Here is a 14907-nt window from a genome sequence, read left to right as displayed (position 1 = left end):
AATTTTAAAAAAAAAAGAATTTCTGCAAAATTAAAATTACTCATATTTCTGAAAAAAGTTAAATTAATATGGATAAATTATTTGAAATTTTTAATTCATGCAAAATTTAAAAGTAGCCACATTTTTTAAAAAGTTAGAATAATGTGCAAAATATATTTTATTTTTTATTTTTTACAAAATTAAAATTAATCACATCTTTGGAAAAAAAATATTATACAAAAATTATTTTAATTTTTTATATTTTGAAAAGTTAAATGAAATTTATAATTTTTATTTTGAAGTTAATTTTTTTTAGTTTACAAGTTTTAAAAGTGTATAATTTATAAAATTAATTAGATGTATGTAATATCTAAATTTAATTATTTTATTTTTAATTAATGTTTATGATATTTTCTAATTTATATTTTTCAGTTGTGCTTTTATTACATTAACAAATTTAAGGTTAAAACTTGAATAATTTTTCATTGAAGCAATAGTCCTGGATGTCCTTTAGGGTGGCCCTATTCCTAGAGGTATCTGTGAGATCTTGATTACTTTAGTTCCCAAAGTTCAAGGCTCGGAGTCCATTTCTCAATTTTGACCGATAAATATATGTAATGTTACTTAAGTCCTTGTGAATAGTATGAAAAGGGTTACCCTTCTCTCATTTCTCTTATCCAGTGTAGTTTCATCCCTGGTAGACAACTTTATGATAATGTCATTATTCTCCAAGAGATGGTTCATTCCATGCAGAGACGTTCACATGGTGATGGTTGGATGATTTTAAAGATTGTTTTGGAGAAAACTTACGACAGGCTTAGGTGGGACTTTATTCTACACTCTTTGCGGTTGGCAGGTTTCCCAAGTAGTTGGCTGACAATTATTTCTAATTACTTGTCTTCCTTCTCTATGCGTGTCCTATGGAATAATCAACATTTCCCTCGATTTCAACCCTCAAGAGGTGTTTGTCAGAGGGACCCGTTTGCACCATATTTGTTTGTCTCAGCCATAGAAAGGTTGGGTCATCTTATTACTCAATCTGTTGCAAATGGCAGTTGGGTTCCTATTCAATTGTCTCACCAATGTCCTTCCTATCTCATCTTTTCTTTGCTGATGATTTCCTGTTATTTGCTAAGGCATCTACTAAGCAGATTACTGTGGTTAAAAAATGTCTTGATGAGTTTTGTACTGGCTTTAGGCAAAGAGTTAACTATTCAAAGTCTAAAATTCTCTTTTCACTGAATGTGGCTGCTCAGTTACAACAAATAAGTTGTGATGTCACAAGGATGTCTATCACTAATCTTGGAAAATACCTGGGCATTCCAATTGTCCATGGACGTACACATAAGCATATGTTTGCACTGCTATTCCATGAATGGATGCTGCTCTATCAGGTTGGAAAACTCATATGCTCTCTCTCTCTGGCAGAATCACTCTAGCTAATTCTGTTCTCAATGCTTTATCTAATCATACTATGCAATCCTTTTGTCTCCCTTGGGCATTTTTTGATCTTCTTGATAAGAAAAATCGTGATTTTATTTGGGGTAACCAAGCTGGTAAAAGGTGTGTCCATGCATTAAATTGGAACATTGTTACATTGCCTATTGATCGTGGAGGCTTGAGTATTCGTAGTTGTCAGGAGATGAATACTGCTTTTCTTACTAAACTGGGTTGGCGTCTTCTTCATGATGATAACAATCTATGGAGTCTCATTTTACGAGGTAAATATAGGGTGACTTATTGGAGTGCATATGCTTTCTTTCTTAAGAACAATTCGTCTGTTGTTTGGCATAGCCTTGTTCACAGTGCTCCTTTGCTTCAAAAAGGTATTTCTCTTTCTGTTTATAATGGTGTGTCGACTAGTTTTTGGAATGATTATTGGGTTGGTCATACTCCTTTGTTGTCCTTGGCTATTAATCGTGTTCTCGAGTCCTTCCAATCTCTCGCTATTGTACAGTTGTGGTCTTCGGGGGGCTGGACATGGGATTTGATACGACCTTACCTTTATGAGGATGCATGCCTTCTATTAGAACCCATTTCCATTGTTTAAGATGTTAGAGCTTGTGATGAGGTCTCCTGGCGGTTCACATCTTCAAGTTCATTTTTAGTTAAGTCTGCATATGAGTTGATGGATAGGTTTGGTAGTTGGCTTAGGGATATTGTGTGGAAATTGCTTTGGAAGATCAAGGTGCTCCAATGATGTTGCATGTTCTACTGGTTGGTTGAACATGAAAAAAGTATGACCAATACTAAAAGATTTAAATGTGGCTTTACTAATAACCTAACTTGTGCTATTTGTGGCCATAAAGAGAAAACAATTCTTCATGTGTTATGAGATTGCCGTACTGCTTGGCATATCTGGAATCAGGTTTGGGACCCTGGTACGTGCGAATCCTTTTGTGATTTAACTGTGGTTGATTGGTTACGCTATGGTGTTGGTTCTACATCTTCTTTAACAGTTGATTGTCAACCTCTTAAGATTTTATTTATTGTAATATGGTGGATTTGGAAATGGCGAAATGCTGTGATTTTTCAACAAGTTTTCGATGGTCTACAGCTTGATATGATATTATGTTCTTTATTACATTCTCTACATTGTAATATGGATGTTTGGTCACACCGATCCTTATCTTTTGGTAAGTAGGGACATACTATTATTTCTGTATCTTGGCAACTATTAAGGATAAAGACTAACTATAACAGTTTTATCTATTTTTAAGTATTTGAGTTATAGCTATATACTTATCTTGTATTTAGTTAGTTGTAGATATTAAGGATAAAGACTAACTATAACAGTTTTATCTATTTTTAGTATTTGAGTTATAGCTGTATACTTATTTTTAGTATTTGAGTTATAGCTATATATTTATCTTGTATTTAGTTAGTTGTAGACTTGTATTATATAAGTTTCTGTAATACGTTCAGTAAATAATACAAAAACTCTTTTCTCTATATGGTATCAGAGCCGCAATCTGCTCTCACGAGTTTTCTGATCCAATTTTCTTAAATTTTAATCAATGGCTTCGTCATCTATTACTGTTATTCAATTAAATGCTCCAACGCATTTTCCTATTAAACTTACTCAGGAGAATTTTCCTGTTTGGAGAAAACAGATTCAATCAACCTTAATTGGTCTTGATTTACTTGATTTTATTGATGGTTCACGGGTTGCACCATCACAATTTCTTTCTGAAAAAGACAAAACAGCCAACCCAGCTTTCGCCTTATGGTTTCGACAAGATCAAATCTTGATCAGTGCTCTTTTAGGAAGTTGTTCCGATACAATTCAACCCTTGATTTCTTCAGCCAATACTGCCAAAGAAGCATGGGATCGGCTTCACCAGAGTTTTGCTAATGTTTCTCGTTCTAGAATTTTGTCCTTAAAGACTAAATTAGCACAGAACTCTAAGGGAACCAAACCGATTGCTGTTTTTCTCAATGAGATGAGGGCTATTGCAGATGAGCTTGCTCTTACCCAGAATCCGGTGAGTGATGATGATTTAATTGTTTATATTATCACCCGATTGGGAGATGATTACAGTCCCATAGTTGCTGCGTTAAAAGTTCGTGAAACCCCAATAACCTTTTCTGATCTCTTTGAAAAACTTACTGATCATGAACGATCCTTACAAGAAAAAGATTCCACAACTGTTTCAGCTACGTCACAAGTGATTGCTACTGTCAATTACACTCAACGTTCTAGAGGGCGTTCACAAAATCAGAATGGCAATTATAATCGATCTCCACAAAACTACAATTATTATGGAAATCAACGTGGTGGTCGTGGTTCTTACTCTGGTGGTCGAGGTCGCGGTTCTTATCGACCTAATGTGGTATGTCAATTTTGTGAATATACTGGGCATACTACTGCTGAATGTCGCAAATTGGCTCGCTTTCTTAAGGAGAATAATATGTCTTTGAAGACTGATACCTCTCATTCTTTAGCACCGATACCTGCAGTTAATGTTACTTCTGCTATGGCTGCTTCTTCTCCACAACAATGGTTGTTTGACAGCGGAGCTTCTCATCATGTTGTGTCGAATCCAGCTTCTTTGCAAAGCTATTCTGACTATGGAGGTCCTGAGGAAGTACAACTTGGTGATGGTAAAACGCTTGCTGTATCACATACTGGTTTTGTGCAAATTCCTGCTTACTCTAAGAATTTATCATTGCCTAATGTGTTATGTGTGCCTAATCTGCGCAAGAATTTGGTTTCAATTGCTAAGTTATGTCGCACTAATCATGTTTCTGTGGAATTTTTTCCATCTTATTTTGTTGTGAAGGATCTGTACACGGGGGCGTCTCTGCTACGGGGAGAGAACATTGATGATATCTACTGTGCAAGTTTTTCCAGAGTTAATTCTCAACGTCCTCAGCTGAATGTTACTACTCGGTGTCTGTCTTTGCTTTCTGAATGGCATCATAAGCTTGGTCATCCCAACAATAAAGTCTTTTTGTTAGTACTTCGAAATATTGGTCTTCAGTCTATGTCTAACTATGTTTCTAGTTTTTATTGTACTTCCTGCTCTATGAGCAAGAGTCATAAATTACCGTTTTCTGAGAATTCTCTTGTTACTAATAAGCCTTTGCAACTTGTTTATTCCGATGTTTGGGGTCCTACACAAAAATCTATTGATGGCTATGAGTATTACGTTACATTTATTGATCACTATTCTAAGTATGTTTGGCTATATCCCATGAAGAAGAAATCTGATACTCATGATTTGTTTATCCACTTTCAGAAATTGGTTGAAAATTATTTTCACACTAAAATTGTTTCTGTGTTCACTGATAATGGTGGGGAGTATCAAAAGCTTAAGCATCATTTTTTGTCTTGTGGTATTTCACATTATACAACACCTCCACATACGCCAGAGCATAATGGTACTGCTGAACGTCGTCATTGCTCAATAGTTGAAACAGGTCTTGCTATGTTACAATTTTCGTATTTACCTTCTAATTATTGGTCTCATGCTTTCCAGGCTGCTGTTTATTTGCTCAATCGGTTGCCTTCATCCGCTATTTCGTTTCAAACACCTTTCTCTAGATTGTTTGTGTAATACCCGGCTAGAGTCCGGCATCGGAATTCCTGTAGTCCGGTGGAATCTCGGGTGTCGGAATTCTCTAGAAGGGTAGTACATATGTTTTTCAAAGGTTTTAAGATGTTTTTAGTGTTTTAAAGTGTTAAGAAGGATTGAGTTTTGAAAGAGAAGTGATAAGGGAGAAATAGCAAGTTCGGCCGCCGAAGGTCACTTTCGGCCGCCGAACCTTGCATGGTTTAGGGAGCACGTTCGGCTGCCGAAGGTGGTCTGGCCAGCCACCTATAAACAGGCCATAGGTCGGTGTGAGGAGGATATTTTCTCCTCCATCAGCAGCCAAAGGTGAGTCCTAACCCTCTCCAAGTTGACCTTCATGTTTTTGATGTTTTTCACCAAATGCACGTTCGGCTGCCGAAGGTGGTCTGGCCAGCCACCTATAAACAGGCCATAGGTCGGTGTGAGGAGGATATTTTCTCCTCCATCAGCAGCCAAAGGTGAGTCCTAACCCTCTCCAAGTTGACCTTCATGTTTTTGATGTTTTTCACCAAATCTTCCAAGGTTTTAAGAGTTTTGGGATGTTTTGAAGGTTTTTAGCCAAAAAGAGCAAAGTTTGGAAGCTAGGAGCTTTGGAAGTGGATTTCTCCATAACTCCACGTTGGGATCCTTCAACCTTGAGTTCTTCAAGAGGTAAGTGAAGATCCTAAGCTTCTATGATGGTTTTTAAAGGTTTTATGAAGTTTGTATGGGTAGTATGCATGTTTAGGTTTATGGGGGGTTTTGGTGACCTTGGCATGATCAAGCATGTTAAATGTTGTTTGATGTGTTTGTTTGGGGTTTTAGGATAGTTTTGGACCCCTTTGTGCATATATATATGTATATGCTAGTTGGGAGTAGTTGATATGCACGTTGAGCAAGTTTGGGGCAAAGTTTGCATGAAGCAGAGCAAGTCTCTGCCCTTCTGGCTAGGCCAGGTTCGGCCGCCGAAGGAAGGTTCGGCCGCCGAACCCCTTGTGGAGGCAGTTTCGGCTGCCAAAGCTTGCATCCGAAAATTGGGACTTTCGTCTCTGGAGGCAAGGTTCGGCCGCCGAAAGTGCCGCCGAATGTTGAGTTTCGTCCCTGGATGAGACTTTCGGCTGCCAAAGGTGCCCCCGAAGGTTAGAAAGAAGACTTTCGGCCGCCGAAGGTAGAGTATTCGGCCGCCGAAAGTAGGCAAGTTTCGTCTCTGGACTGGACTTTCGGCCGCCGAACCTGCCGCCGAAAGTGTCCTGTCCAGCCTTCCTTTGCATGCAAGATGTGATTGTTTTAAGTTCTTTTAGAGGGCTTTTGGGGGAGTCTATAGAGATGTTCTAGAGTTAGTTTGGTCCCTCATATGTGTCCATCTGTGTAGGAACAGATCAGAGGAACCAGAGTGGTCAGCAGTGAGCACTGCTACTGAACCTGCAGAGTTTTACAGAGACAGCTAGAGGTGAGTGGGACTAACTTTAATGTTTTAATATGAGCAAATGTATATTTTTAGCATGTTTCATGCATCATGATGACTATAGTAGGTTGTTTGCATTAGTTTCACGAATATGGCGCATTGCATAATACGATGTACATGATGAGGTAGATGGACCAAGGCGACTCCAATAGCCGATCTGTGTAAGACCTGGCCGGGCCAGGCAGCCTATTGGTATAAGACCTAGCCGGGCTAGGCAGGCAGATCGAGTAAGACCTGGGTGAGCTGGGCAACCTAGAGAGTCTAGGGATTTTTGGTGGTCATGTCCATCCCAAAGAGAGATGTTGTGATGTAATGCATTTTCATCAGAGCATATTTTACCACCTGCTTTTATAGTTTTGCTCACTGGGCTAGTAGAGCTCATCCCTCTCCCTTAACCCCAGTTTTGCAGGTTCAGAGTTCAGAGAAGGATGTCTGCAGGGTACAGAAGAAAAGAAGAGTTATGTAATAGTTTAGTTGGACATGTAAATGTAAAGAGATAGCTGTTGATGTATTATGTATAGAATTGTGCTTGACTATTATAGAGTGAGTTGTAATCTTTTGTGTACATGATCCTTTATGATGAAAATGGTTTATTTGTATATGTATGAAAACCCAGGCTTAACATTATATAAGATGACTTACCTAGAGCATAGATGTGAGCTCTAGCAGGGGTTTTACAGTTTAGAGATAGAATGTGCACACAGGTTAAGCCCTGGAGAAGAAAAGTTTTAAATTTTTACAGGATATGTATGATCATGTACAGGTTCTCTCAGGTACACAGAGGTCATAGCAGGCTTACTACGGGTCTAGGCGGCCTTAAGCCGATCTGGATCCTAGTGCCGGTAGCAGTTCGGTTTCCGGGCTGTTACAGTTTGGTACGTCTCATAATTTTAAGAGATTGAAATCTTTTGGTTGTCTTTGTTTTCCATGGCTAAGGCCATATAATAATTCTAAACTTCAGTGTCGTTCATTGCCTTGTATTTTTCTTGGATATTCTCCAACTCAATCTGCATACAAATGTTACGATCCAAAGGCTAATCGTTTGTATTTGTCTCGTCATGTTCAATTTGTTGAGCATATTTTTCCATCTGAAACTTGCACTAGTTCTCATCAATTTACAGATTATTTTCGAGATGCTTCTTGTACAGGTTCGGCACAACAACAAAATTCATCACCTGTTGCACCAACTGTAGTTGCTTCGGTTCCATTGGCAATTTCTATTCCAAGTGATTCTGATTTGTTGGTTTCGAGTACTGGTTCAGAATCTATTACAACATTATCAGCAGAATCTGATCAATCTGCCATGCCATTAATTAGTACTGAGACTCAACAAGTTGAACCTTTGATGACTGAATCTTCTACTGCTGATTTAGATTTGCCACTACCGATTGTTTCACAAGACTCAATTCCAGCTCCTGTACAACGGCAGCAGCGACAAAGGAAGCCTAACTCAAAGTATTTTAATTCTTCTTTTGTTAATCTTACAACTAAATATCCTTTACAGGATACACTCGAGCCAAGAACAGTTAAACAAGCTCTGGCAAGTTCACTTTGGCGGCAGGCGATGGATTCAGAGTACAATGCTCTTTTGCAAAATAAAACTTGGGAGTTGGTTCCGAGAGACAAACATCATCTTATTAGTTGCAAATGGGTGTTTCGGATTAAGCGTAAACCGGATGGTACTATTGATAAGTACAAGGCACGTTTGGTTGCCAAAGGATTTCTTCAGGAACCTGGGCGTGATTATTTTGATACATTTAGTCCGGTTACAAAACCGGTCACAATTCAGGTAGTTCTTACTCTTGCAATTTCTAAAGGATGGCAGTTAAGGCAATTGGATGTAAATAATGCCTTTTTACATGGCACATTTTATGAAGATGTCTACATGCAGCAACCTCCAGGATATGTGCAACCTGAGTTTTCTGATTATGTTTGCAAACTGAAGAAGTCTCTTTATGGTTTAAAATAGGCTCCACGAGCTTGGTATCTTGAACTTACTTCTTTTTTGCTCAAACTTGGTTTTCGCAAATCAAATGCTGATGCGTCCTTGTTTATTTTTTCCTCCAATGGGATTACTGCATATTTTCTAGTATATGTTGATGATATTGTACTTACAGGTAATAACAATCATTTTCTGAATACCTGTGTACAGAAGCTATCTGCTCAGTTCTCTATCAAAGATTTGGGAATATTAAATCATTTTTTGGGGGTTGAAGTAATTTCTACAGCTGCAAGATTATTTCTTTCACAACATCGACATATTGCTAATTTGTTAGAGCGATTTGATATGGCTGGAGCTAAAGAGGTGAATACTCCTATGTCTACAGGAGACAAGCTGATATTAAATGATGGTTCTAGTTCGACTGATTCCACCGTATATCGCCAAATTGTTGGATCTCTTCAATATTTGGCAATTACGCGTCCTGATGTTTCTTTTGCAGTGAATCGGCTGTCACAGTTTATGCATGCACCGACGCAAACTCATCTTCAAGCACTGAAACGTGTTTTGCGATATCTCAAAGGAACCATACATTATGGCTTATTTCTCAATCGAAATTCTACTCATACTCTATCTGCCTTCTCTGATTCTGATTGGGGTGGTGCCCTTGATAATGGGCGGTCTACAACTGCTTATGTTCTATATCTTGGTTCTAATATTATCTCTTGGAAATCTAGTCGGCAAAAGACTGTCTCACGATCTTCTACAGAGGCTGAGTACAAAGCCTTAGCCAATGTTGTAGCAGAGGTATTTTGGGTTCAAAGTTTATTACAAGATTTGGGAGCACCAATATCACAACCACCAGTCCTTCATTGTGATAATCTTGGTGCGACTTACTTCTGCGCCAATTCAATCTATCATACTAGGATGAAGCATCTTGCACTGGATTACCATTTTGTTCGAGAGAAAATTAATGCTGGACAGTTAAGGGTTCTTCACATAAGTTCAAAAGATCAAGTTGCTGATGTGCTTACAAAGGCTTTGGGAAGAACTCAGTTTTGTTACTTTAGAACCAAGATTGGAGTCTCCAATGGCGCCTCAATCTTGCGGGGGCGTATTAAGGATAAAGACTAACTATAACAGTTTTATCTATTTTTAAGTATTTGAGTTATAGCTATATACTTATCTTGTATTTAGTTAGTTGTAGATATTAAGGATAAAGACTAACTATAACAGTTTTATCTATTTTTAGTATTTGAGTTATAGCTGTATACTTATTTTTAGTATTTGAGTTATAGCTATATATTTATCTTGTATTTAGTTAGTTGTAGACTTGTATTATATAAGTTTCTGTAATACGTTCAGTAAATAATACAAAAACTCTTTTCTCTATAGCAACCACCTAAAGATGATGGGGTTAAGTTTAATTGCGATGGGGCGACTAAAGGGAATCCTGTTCGTGGTGGTGCTGGCGATGTAATTCGTAATCATATGGGGAGCTGGATTGTGGGCTATTATATTAGATTAATATTGTGGCTGAGTTATAGTGTCTTATCTATGGTTTATCTTGTACGTGGGAGTAGGGCTTTCGTCAAGTGGAAGTGAACGTAGATTTTTAGTTATTTTTAGATTTATTGTCTCAGGAGATAGTATTGAATTATCGATTGAAAAGGTTACTTTTGCAATATAAACCTCTTCTATCTAGATCATGTGTGTTCGATTACTCCATTGTTATAGAGAAGCATATTGTGTAACTAATTATCTTGCAAATTTTTTTGTCTATATAGATGGAGGCTGTCATATTCTGAACTCTTTATCGAGGGAGACTCTTGATTTCTTACGCTGGGATAGAAAGGGGATAAGATGGTCTAAAGTGGTATCCTTAATTAATTAATGATTTCTAGTTTCTTGAAATGTTTTCCTTATTATGTATAAAAAAAATAAATTTTTTATTGTATTTTATAATTAATATAATATTAATTAGTAAAAATTTATTTTAAAAGTTAATGGATTATGAAATTTTTAAATAATTTGAATGGTTAATTAATAAATAAAATATATAGATCGAATTGAATTTAATTATAAAATTAAATAACACTGATGAATAAAAATTATTTGGATTAAATTCATTTAGCATCTCTAGATGAATATAAGCTTTTGAAATTATTTGTAATAATTTAATAAAAATTATAAAAAAATATAATGATTTGATGAAATTTGTTATAAAAAATCAGTTCTTTTAGTTTTTAATTTTTTAATTTTAAACATACTTTCTATTAAGTAATAAAAAATAAAAGTGAAATACTAAGGAATGAATAAATTTTTTATTTTTTTTATCAAATAAAAAAAGCTACAAATAAAATTGAACCTACTCTTATTTACAACCTACTTTTTTCACTTAAAACAAAATGTTATAACATGTCTAATCCCTGTGTGTTTGGGCACGTCCCACGCAAAATTTTAAGAGTGTCTTTTGTTCTATATATATATATAATGAAAAATTATTATTTAATTTTTATAATATAAAAAATTTTTTAATTTTACAAAATATATTAAAATATTTTTAATATTGTAAAAATTTATTAATTAATCTTTTTATTAATTTTAATTTTTAATATTATAAAAAAATTTAAAATATCTTTAATATAAGGAAATTAATTAATAAATTTTTTAAAAATTTAAAAGAAATTAATTAAATATTTTAAAATTATAAAAATTAAATAATAAAATATTTAATAATAAAATAAACGAAAAATTAATTAATAAATTTTTTAAAATATATAATATTTTAATATATTTTTTAAAATTAAAAAATTAATTAAAATTTTTTTTTCATATTAGATAAATTTTCCTGAAAAAAAAATCAAAAAGTTTCAAAAAAGAATAGTAGAAAAAAGATGCAGTTCCAATGAAACTACGCCGTCTTAGCCCTAGGGTTGATGATAACCAAAGCTCGCCCCTTTCTGGCTTTCAGCAACAGCCTCCCTAGACCCTCCTCCTCCGTAATCTCGCTCTCCTCGACCGGCCGCTTCTCTATCGCTCTCTCTCGTGGTCACGCTCGATCGGCGATTGCCTCCATTGTTGACTTCATAACTTGTATAATTCTATCTTTCTCTCTATCTCTGATGTGATCAGTGCTGTTCGTTTGCCATTAACAATTATTCTCTAAGCTTCGGCCTATATTGAATGGTCCTCGTTAGATTTTTGGCATGCAAGTGGATCATTTCTCTCTAGGATGTATGCTTCTTGCTGATGTTCTTTAATGTTTCAAGAGCGAGTAGATTAAGTGGAGCAAACTGGGAGTCCTTAGTTCTACCCGTTATTGAGTTTAGTAGTGTCTTTCATCCTGGAATCTTCAAAACTATGAGAGAAATCAAAGTGAAGGTGAAAGGATCTTCTGGATTGTGTACTCTTGCATCTGATGGAGATTCTGTATCAGTGGATGAACAAAAAACATGTTCCTCTTCCTCAAGTGTGCAATCCACCCCTGAAATTGAAAAGAAGTATGTTCATCGTGTTTACGATGCTATTGCACCCCATTTTAGTTCCACCAGGTATGCCAAATGGCCGAAAGTTGCAACCTTTTTGAATTCATTGCCTGCTGGTTCTGTAATATTGGATGCAGGATGTGGAAATGGCAAGTATTTGGGTTTAAATCCTGAGTGCTTTTATATGGGGTGTGATATTAGTGCACCCCTCATCAAAATTTGTGCAGATAGAGGACATGAAGTTCTGGTTGGGGATGCAGTAAATCTTCCTTACAGAACTGGGTTTGGCGATGCTGCAATTTCCATAGCTGTGTTACATCACCTAAGTACAGAGAATAGGAGGAAGAAGGCAATTGAAGAATTAGTCCGAGTTGTGAAAAAGGGTGGTTTGGTACTAATAACTGTTTGGGCTGTAGAGCAGGAAGATGGATCATTGGTTGCTAAATGGACTCCTCTCACCCAGAAATATGTAGAAGAGTGGATAGGGCCTGGTAGTCCTCGGGTTCGAAGCCCTTCTTGCATCACTTTGGAAAGCATCCCAGAAAATGAGGAAAACAACAATTCTAAAGAGCATGTAAAAGACACCAAGGGTAATGGAGATGGGGAGTTGAGTAATGCTATGGATTTAGCCTCTCGAACTGAAAATGATTTCATAGTTTCTGAAGATGAGAGGACTGCAAAGAATCAACAGGAATATTTTGTCCCTTGGCATTTACCATATCATCGCGCTGAAGTTAGTGGCGCATCTGCTTGTGCTCTTGCAAATGGTTTGGCCAAAAAAGATGATAAAAAGGGTGCTGTAGTGTACAACAGATACTACCATGTTTTCAGTGAAGGTGAACTTGAAAGGTAATGCATGTCCTATTATAAGCAGCTATTTGATGTCTTCTTTTAGATGGTTTGCATATGTTCTCTTCATTATTGATGTTATTTGTTGCTGCATTTTTTAAGCAATTCAAAGTAAAGCCCTGTGTTAATTCCCTGTTGCTCTATTCTGGTTATGCAACTGTCATGCTTTTTATTTAAATCTTTCCTTTTATTTTTGGTAGTTTGGGCTGCTATGTCTATAAACAATGTTTCTAGTACTAGAACATAGTCTTTTTCACAGTCAAGTCTTTAATCATTTCTTTACAATCAAGTTCTAACATTTTCAAATTGTTGATCTTACTACCATTCAATAAGTTAATTACTTTGCTAGTCAATGGCATATATTGAAGATGGCAAGAGGCCTATTCAGGCCCTTAAAGCTTAGTCTAACAGTGAAATAAGCTCTTGAAGTCTTTTTGGATGCAAATAAGCCCTTCAAATTTTAGAAAGGATCATATAGAACTTAAAATTTTAGAATAGAAATTTAAATAGCAAATCTTAATAAAATTCTATGTCAAATATTTTAAGTTGCAATTTAAAAAATACATTTTAAATATTGCTATTAAGAAATTTTTGACATAGAATTTTATTATCATTAATATCATTAATATTATTTTATTTATTATCATTAATATTATTTTATTTCACTCCCAAACCTTTTTCTAGAAATACATTTTTTTTTCCTCTTTTTTACCCTCTTCTAAAAAATAAATAAATTCTATAAAATCAGTTAACACAATTTTTTTTTGATATTTTTCTCCTCAAGCGACAAATCAAAATGTTATAATAGCCTTTTTGTCAATTGTCTATATTTAAATTGCAACTTACAGTGTTTAAAATAGAATTAATTTTAGATCAACTATTTGTTACTTTATGTAAAAAACTGATCATATGATGAAGTTTAGCTTGCAAATTTAAGTAATTTCCTAAATATTTCAAGTTATGCAATTTAAATTTTTAAAGAAAAAAAAAAATAATTGAGGAAACAAAATCATTGAAATATCTTGATATGTCTTTTGTGAAAAGGAATGGAATGCTTTTTTACTGCTCGTTGTTGATTTTTATACACTACTGAAGGATCTTTTTTTTTTTTTTGAGGTTCCAAATTAGATAAGTGAAAGATAAGAAAAAAAAAAGTGTGTAAATTTTAGAAGTTTTAGGTTAAATAAATAGAGCATTTTTGGCACTAATAGTCTTGTATTGATTATCAAATAGGACTAATGATAAGCTATTTTAGAAGTATTACTACTTTGATTGTTAAGTGGGCGGAAGAAGATTTTAGCATTTGATGATATAGAAAGAAATATCCAAGTTATAGGCCCACAGCAGTCGTTTATCCATGTTTGAATATATGCGAGGAATTAATTCTCTTGCTTGTTTGTTTTGTATAATTTTTGCAGGTTAGCAACTGGCATGAAAAATGCAGTAGTAGTAGATCGATTTTTTGACAAATCAAACTGGTGCATCATTCTTGAGAAAACTTCATGACAAACTAGTTGATGCGTCAAGGAGTCTTGTGGGGAATTTCTCTTGTAGTCATTCTGGTGTATCATCCATACCTTTGTGGTGAAGTTGATCGTCGCTGAACTCTGCTTGATCCACAGTGGGGTTGGTAGGGATTTCAAGGTTGTTACCTGTTAGCTTAGCAAGGGGGATTGTTCCTGCTAAAGGGGATTTTTGTTTTGTTTTGTTTCTTCTTTTGAACAGTTATTGAATACAACTGAGTTTACCAATGCTGATAATTATTTGTTTTTTGTGATCAAATTATTACAATTTTCTTGTCAAATTAGCCCAATCAGCCCAAAAAAATAAAAAAATGATTGTATTTATCTCATTTACTTTTTTAAGGAAAAATTGCTATTTAATTTCTATGATATGAAAAATTTATTAATTAATCATTCAATTTTAAAAATATATATTTTTTAAAATATTTTAATATTTTAAAAAATTTATTAATTAGTTTTTTATTAATTTTATTATTAAATATTTTATTATTTAATTTATCATGCCTGATTTGTGTTGCTAAATGCCAATATTGTATCATTTTCAAGCCTTCGTCCAATTCTACTTCCTTTTGTATTTGCTGCATTATCCTGCTATTTTTTAACTCTTGCG

At 35.0% G+C, this 14907-nt stretch overlaps 1 protein-coding gene across 2 annotated transcripts; it reads left to right on the top strand.

Moving 5' to 3' along the window:
• Nucleotides 1–11379: 11379 nt before the first annotated feature.
• Nucleotides 11380–14556, top strand: LOC110610008 (tRNA (carboxymethyluridine(34)-5-O)-methyltransferase). Of its 2 annotated transcripts, XM_043951286.1 has the most exons (3): nucleotides 11382–11533; nucleotides 11653–12774; nucleotides 14193–14556. In XM_043951286.1, the coding sequence occupies exons 2-3, from the start codon at nucleotides 11690–11692 to the stop codon at nucleotides 14278–14280; spliced, it is 1173 nt and encodes a 390-aa protein (XP_043807221.1). In that variant the 5' UTR covers nucleotides 11382–11533; nucleotides 11653–11689; the 3' UTR covers nucleotides 14281–14556. The 2 variants fall into 2 exon arrangements, with proteins under 2 accessions (XP_021605554.1, XP_043807221.1); XM_021749862.2 differs by having other exon boundaries at nucleotides 11380–12774.
• Nucleotides 14557–14907: the final 351 nt, after the last annotated feature.

This window comes from Manihot esculenta, chromosome 2 (assembly GCF_001659605.2).
Source record: "Manihot esculenta cultivar AM560-2 chromosome 2, M.esculenta_v8, whole genome shotgun sequence".
NCBI classification, from domain to species: Eukaryota; Viridiplantae; Streptophyta; class Magnoliopsida; order Malpighiales; family Euphorbiaceae; genus Manihot; species Manihot esculenta.
Note: the sequence above shows the minus strand (reverse complement) of the source record. Positions and strands in the feature narration are given on the sequence as shown.

Coding starts and splice junctions, on each gene's coding strand:
- LOC110610008 (XM_021749862.2), top strand. CDS start 11,690: ATGTTCTTTAATGTTTCAAGAGCGAGTAGATTAAGTGGAGCAAACTGG. Junction 12,775..14,192: donor AGTGAAGGTGAACTTGAAAG/GTAATGCATGTC, acceptor TAATTTTTGCAG/GTTAGCAACTGGCATGAAAA.